Source organism: Pygocentrus nattereri, chromosome 12 (genome assembly GCF_015220715.1).
Source record: "Pygocentrus nattereri isolate fPygNat1 chromosome 12, fPygNat1.pri, whole genome shotgun sequence".
Lineage (NCBI taxonomy): Eukaryota > Metazoa > Chordata > Actinopteri > Characiformes > Serrasalmidae > Pygocentrus > Pygocentrus nattereri.
The window spans coordinates 29,708,673-29,716,172 of record NC_051222.1 but is presented as its reverse complement, the minus strand read 5'-3'; the positions used below and the strand labels follow the sequence as shown (position 1 = coordinate 29,716,172).

The following is a 7,500-nucleotide window of genomic DNA, read 5'->3' as shown; positions in this document are numbered from 1 at the left end:
GAGCAGACCCCTCTCGATGATGGTCAGGCTAGAGTGAGGGTCCTTCTCCAAGTTGGCTGACGCCATCATTAAACTCTCCATGCATTTACTGATGAACTCCTGCTCTTTCTCCAGACCTGTCTTACCTGAAACAGCACAGACTGGTAACACACACTGCACACACGCCTCATATGCTCACTCATGAATCACTCTCAGACATGCTTGACACAAGACCACCCTCACATAAAGCCATCTGCCAGATGTCTGAAACCTGACACGTACATTTGTACATAAAAGGTACTTAGTTTAAAATTTGCTTTCTGTGTTTAATTTTAATTCGGTTTTATTGGTGACATCTGTACAGCCTAGTGATTCGTCACACCTCTGACTTTGGAACTTCAGCATTTTATTTTAGATGAAAAGAATCCCCCCCAAATAAAGGAGAAGAGAATATAACAAACTTCAGCTGCAGTGCTGACAGATGCTGGATGGACCGAGAAGCTCCACTGCAGTTCTATAAGTTACTCAGTACTCAGGTAGTTATGAACTTCTACATTTCTACTTCATCTCACGTTGCTTTTTGTGAAGATACTTTTACTTGAGTCAGTATTTTACCCAAGTATCAAGATTTCTTTCCGAGTATGGTCTTAGGCCCCCTGGTCGCAAGACTAATGACTAATAACTGAATACTGTGGTCTTCTCATGGAGTGGTATGAAAATGGTCAGGCTAACATTCACCAGACCACAATCTTGTTTTTTTACGAATAAATAAACGTCTAATGCTAAGACAACCAGCTTTACATGTACTTTTCTCAGATGTCTAAGACTCCCACGCAGTGTTGCATATTAAACTACCCATTTGATAAATCAGCACTGCATGTGTGGCCGTTGGCGTTTATGTGCTGGCGTAACTGACCGTTTATATAGTAGGAGTTGATGTACTGAATGGCCGCTCGGCTGATGTCAGCAGACTGAGCTCTGAGAGCGATTCCCCACAACTGATCCATACCACACAACTACAGAGAGACAGAGAGAGGGAGAGAAAGAGAGGGTGATTTGTAAAATGCCCCAGGGGGAGGTGAAGTCAGGATAATACGTAGGGCAGAAGTCATTGCATTTTGATGAAAACTGTCTTAAAATGACATGAATAAAATGACCAAGGCTGAGAAACTAACAAGGCTTTATTTACTTTATACTGACAAACGGTTTAAACCCCGAGCTTCTCAGATTGTCTCGGGATTACGTTGGTTTAAATAATAAAACTTTTTTTTATGTTGTATTAATTCTTTTCATAGATAAAGTTTCACTGTTTTATATCAAGCTAAAGGGTGTGTGGATGTACAGTATTTTCACTAGCACTGCTATGCTACAAGTAAACACTGGTGACTGCAGTAAAGTGGTGACCCTCATCTTGGCTTTCTTTGCTGTATTACTGCAGATATCTGTAAATCCCAGAGTCGTCAGTACTGACCAACTGATATCAGTTGGGCTCCACGCACCCTGCAGCTGAACTATCAACATACCTCGCAGTTGGAGTTGCTGTCGTAGGCGCTGGTGGCCAGCCGGGCCAAATTACAGAGATGCTGAAAGAGATTCAACCCCGTCATACTGATGGTTTCAGGCTTCAACTGGGGCATCTGAGGGAGAAAGAGTGGGAAGGAAGGAGAAACGTAAAGAGAATGGGATAGGGAGAAGGGGAAAAAAGGAAAATAAGCAAGAAGGAAAGAAAGTAACAGTTGAATAATCGGAATCAGCAGCTGTTTAAGATGTTTTGATCTCAACTATGTTGTTCACATGGGGTATTAAAAATGACAGGGTGAAAAAGCAACTCTGCATCATTTTCCACTTTCCTCAGATATAATCAATCAGCCCAGATCTTCGGTGTCCAAAACCTGCTCCTTTAGTTTAGTGCTGGAGCTACAGGGCTAACGATGCTAACAAGCACTGGAAGTCAATAGTCATGCAAATCTTTTCTGGAAAATGCATCTACTAAATTTCCCAAACCACATCCTACATTTTTACACTTTAGAACTTGTTATTTGTATAAAGAAACCCATACCTTCATTTTTTAACAGCTATTTTTAACGTTTTAGAATTACACAGTGTTTCAATGCAAGTAAATGACCTTAGTATTTGTGCCTGTACTGTGCCTCATTCAAGGAGTAGGGCTAAACTGCTGCAGGATGAATAGACAGAGATATATATATAAAAATGTGTTGGACATTATAAAAACTATGTATTCAAAATGCCTCGTGGGCACTGCCTCCGGTCCAGCGGTGAAGCCACTTGTTTTTTATTTGATCCCGGTGGCCGAGCCGCAGAGCAGGGGTTGGTGACTGGGAAGTGGAGCAACAAGCTCTGTTGCCCTCTCGGCTCAGGAGCTCACGCCGCCCTTAATGAGAGGCAGCAAAAGCTAATCTGCCATTGGCAGCGTAGGCGCCTTTAAAAGCAGAGTGTCAAAGAAAGAAAGAAAGAGGAGAGGGACGAACAGCAAAATACTGAGGAGCTGAAAGCTTGTTTTGGGGAAAAGGACTAGGGTCAAGCTCAGAAGCCACGGACAAGTAGTCAGCCCTGGATTTCGAGCTGTTTCTGTGGTTGCTTGGGGTGAAAAAGTTAAAACAGCTGCTGCAACCTTCAACCTTGCGTCCAGTGTCGTTCCTGTGCACCGGGTAAAAAAAATCTCCTTTACTCATCTATAAAAATAAAACATGCTTTCCATTATATGGACCCTTTAAATGGTGTTTAAAGGGTGTTAAAATTCACCTAAAGTTCTGTTCATATTTATAGTTGTCAGCAAGTCGTACTGTGGCCTAAACTACACAGACACGTGTGCGTGACCTTAATGAAGACGGTGTTTTAGTGTTTGATAAAAACATTCGCCTCGCAGCTCCAGCGCTAAAGTAAACAGGCAAAACCAAACTTGTCCTGGATGACTGACTGCATCTGGAGTAAAATTACACTTGCACAAATTTGCTGAATTCATATATAATTTACTATATGCGCGTGTGTGCGTTCTCACTTTTTCCAGGAACAGGTGTTTGTAGGTCTCCATGCCCATGGCGTGCTGATCTTTACTGCGCACCTGATTCAGAAACCAGTGCAGTGCATCGTCATAACACTCAGAGTCCTCCACTAGACAGTGCCACAGGATATCCACCTGCTCCAGACTCAACCCTAAAATACACACAGTCATCATTAACTCCCCGAGTATTCACCAAGTCCGTGTTACAACATCTCTCTTGGCACAGATATCAACACAAAAGGTAACAATTTAAAAACAATAATGGAAAAAAATGAAATATGAGAAATGCTCAAAACTGTGTAATGAAATTTTAAACCTTGCTCTTTTCCAAAAGTGTCTTGTTTACTGTCTATAACATTGCCTATAATTATTTCTCATTTTAAGGGCTCATCTTGTTACAGGGTGGAGTGGCAGGCATTTAAACAGATATTGGAGAACATATTCATCAGAGCTGAATCAGTATATACAGTACATCATCAGAGCTGAATCAGTATATACAGTACATCATCAGAGCTCAATCAGTATATACAGTACATCATCAGAGCTCAATCAGTATATACAGTACATCATCAGAGCTCATTCAGTATATACAGTACATCATCAGAGCTCATTCAGTGTATATACAGTACATCATCAGAGCTGAATCAGTATATACAGTACATCATCAGGGCTGAATCAGTATATACAGTACATCATCAGAGCTCAATCAGTATATACAGTACATCATCAGAGCTCATTCAGTATATACAGTACATCATCAGGGCTGAATCAGTATATACAGTACATCATCAGAGCTCAATCAGTATATACAGTACATCATCAGAGCTCAATCAGTATATACAGTACATCAGAGCTCATTCAGTATATACAGTACATCATCAGGGCTGAATCAGTATATACAGTACATCATCAGAGCTGAATCAGTATATACAGTACATCAGAGCTGAATCAGTATATACAGTACATCAGAGCTCATTCAGTATATACAGTACATCAGAGCTCATTCAGTATATACAGTACATCATCAGAGCTGAATCAGTATATACAGTACATCATCAGAGCTCAATCAGTATATACAGTACATCAGAGCTCATTCAGTATATACAGTACATCATCAGAGCTGAATCAGTATATACAGTACATCATCAGAGCTCAATCAGTATATACAGTACATCAGAGCTGAATCAGTATATACAGTACATCATCAGAGCTGAATCAGTATATACAGTACATCATCAGAGCTCAATCAGTATATACAGTACATCATCAGAGCTCAATCAGTATATACAGTACATCAGAGCTCAATCAGTATATACAGTACATCATCAGAGCTCAATCAGTATATACAGTACATCAGAGCTCATTCAGTATATACAGTACATCATCAGAGCTCATTCAGTATATACAGTACATCATCAGAGCTGAATCAGTATATACAGTACATCATCAGAGCTCATTCAGTATATACAGTACATCATCAGAGCTCAATCAGTATATACAGTACATCAGAGCTCAATCAGTATATACAGTACATCATCAGAGCTCAATCAGTATATACAGTACATCAGAGCTCATTCAGTATATACAGTACATCATCAGAGCTGAATCAGTATATACAGTACATCATCAGAGCTGAATCAGTATATACAGTACATCAGAGCTCAATCAGTATATACAGTACATCATCAGAGCTGAATCAGTATATACAGTACATCATCAGAGCTCATTCAGTATATACAGTACATCATCAGAGCTGAATCTGTATATACAGTACATCAGAGCTCATTCAGTATATACAGTACATCATCAGAGCTGAATCAGTATATACAGTACATCAGAGCTGAATCAGTATATACAGTACATCATCAGAGCTCAATCAGTATATACAGTACATCAGAGCTCATTCAGTATATACAGTACATCATCAGAGCTGAATCAGTATATACAGTACATCATCAGGGCTCAATCAGTATATACAGTACATCATCAGAGCTCAATCAGTATATACAGTACATCATCAGAGCTCAATCAGTATATACAGTACATCAGAGCTCAATCAGTATATACAGTACATCATCAGAGCTCAATCAGTATATACAGTACATCAGAGCTCATTCAGTATATACAGTACATCATCAGGGCTGAATCAGTATATACAGTACATCATCAGAGCTCAATCAGTATATACAGTACATCAGAGCTCAATCAGTATATACAGTACATCATCAGAGCTGAATCAGTATATACAGTACATCATCAGAGCTCAATCAGTATATACAGTACATCAGAGCTCAATCAGTATATACAGTACATCATCAGAGCTCAATCAGTATATACAGTACATCATCAGAGCTGAATCAGTATATACAGTACATCAGAGCTCAATCAGTATATACAGTACATCATCAGAGCTCAATCAGTATATACAGTACATCAGAGCTCAATCAGTATATACAGTACATCATCAGAGCTCATTCAGTATATACAGTACATCATCAGAGCTGAATCAGTATATACAGTACATCATCAGAGCTGAATCAGTATATACAGTACATCAGAGCTCAATCAGTATATACAGTACATCAGAGCTGAATCAGTATATACAGTACATCATCAGAGCTCAATCAGTATATACAGTACATCATCAGAGCTGAATCAGTATATACAGTACATCAGAGCTCAATCAGTATATACAGTACATCATCAGAGCTGAATCAGTATATACAGTACATCAGAGCTCAATCAGTATATACAGTACATCAGAGCTCAATCAGTATATACAGTACATCAGAGCTCATTCAGTATATACAGTACATCATCAGAGCTGAATCAGTATATACAGTACATCATCAGAGCTCAATCAGTATATACAGTACATCATCAGAGCTGAATCAGTATATACAGTACATCATCAGAGCTCAATCAGTATATACAGTACATCATCAGAGCTGAATCAGTATATACAGTACATCAGAGCTCAATCAGTATATACAGTACATCATCAGAGCTCAATCAGTATATACAGTACATCAGAGCTCATTCAGTATATACAGTACATCATCAGAGCTGAATCAGTATATACAGTACATCAGAGCTCATTCAGTATATACAGTACATCATCAGAGCTGAATCAGTATATACAGTACATCATCAGAGCTCATTCAAGCAGAATTAAATATCAAAAACCAACAAATCTTGACCATATCATAGGACGGGGCAACAGAACAACATTTATCATTATTACCGTAAATTAAAATAATACCAGCAATGTCACAATGTGCTTTTTTCCTAGAATATTGTGTATAATTATGTGAAAATGTATTGTATTCAAAATTCTTTTGGTATTTTTATTTATTTATTTTTTTAAAGGGACACCTGTGATTCTTTTCTGGCCTGTTCAAAATCAGAGAGAGAGAGAGAGAGAGAGAGAGTGAGACTCACTGAAGTGATCTGGAGAGCCCAGCGTGGAGAACACACAGGTGAGGAACTGCAGTCGCACCTGAACCTCCGCACTGTGACTGTACCTAACACATACAAATATATTATCAGTCACCTCCTACTTAATATAGTGTTACAGAGCTCAATCCAGTGCACAGCCTACCAGGATCCACAACATGTGACACTGAGACGGTTTACATCAGCCTCATAAAAACCCAACCAAAAAAATATTAAAATGATAATAAAAACAGCTCCGTGCATCCTGAAACCGTGACTAAGCAGAAAAGCCCAGAATGGGGAAATGTCTCTGTGCCTCAGACTGCTGAGTCATACTCACAGAGCAAACTTGTGCCTCTGCTCCCGCACCTCCTGGATGTAGTGCAGAAGATCCTCAAAGAACAGCTTCATCATGTGCAGCTCCTTCTCAGCCCACCTGGACATACACAAGCATCATCTTCTCATCTTCATCATAATCATTACCACCACTGCTGATACATCAGGTGTTTGTTCACTGTGCATATGGCAGCTAGTAGTTTGAAAGGCTGTGACCTGTCAGTTTCCAGTATTAGGGTGCGTGATGGACACATATATATATATATATATATATATACACATACATACACACACACACACACACACACACACACATATATATGCACTGGTGGTTTTTGGTGGTTTCAAATTTCAGATGTCTTGATCTTAAGTTATTAAATCTAATTTATAATATTTTTGCCATCTTGCTCAAACCTAGAAGTGAATGTTAACATCTCCTTCTACTGATGTTCTTTTAGTCTAAATGGCAGTCAATGGTCTCTCTTACATGGTGATCCAGTGAGTGTCATAACTGGAGCCAAACTGCTGGAAGGTTCCAAAAAGCTTTGGCAGCAAACGCAGAGAGACCACCACAGACCTGAAACAGAGAAAAATGTTTTATGTCTGGTTTTTTTTGGCCATGATTAAAAAGTATAAAAATTAAAAATGTGATCAATTCAAAATGAGTTGACTGACTGGGAGCTGAATGGTATATTTTTAAAAACTTAAACAATGTTTATATAATACAT

At 39.0% G+C, this 7,500-nt stretch overlaps 1 protein-coding gene across 2 annotated transcripts in view; it reads right to left on the bottom strand.

The window, feature by feature from the left end:
• usp34 (ubiquitin specific peptidase 34) overlaps positions 1–7,500 on the bottom strand; it is a 121,977-nt gene that overhangs the window by 54,621 nt on the left and 59,856 nt on the right. For both annotated transcript variants that reach the window (XM_037543733.1, XM_037543734.1), the window contains exons 19-25: positions 7,260–7,349; positions 6,777–6,872; positions 6,443–6,525; positions 2,999–3,153; positions 1,503–1,616; positions 896–995; positions 1–125 (exon numbers count right to left, since the gene is read on the bottom strand). The exon at positions 1–125 is cut by the window's left edge and continues 35 nt beyond it. In XM_037543733.1, coding sequence (XP_037399630.1) covers positions 1–125; positions 896–995; positions 1,503–1,616; positions 2,999–3,153; positions 6,443–6,525; positions 6,777–6,872; positions 7,260–7,349 — 763 coding nt within the window. The remainder of the gene's footprint in view (positions 126–895; positions 996–1,502; positions 1,617–2,998; positions 3,154–6,442; positions 6,526–6,776; positions 6,873–7,259; positions 7,350–7,500) is intronic.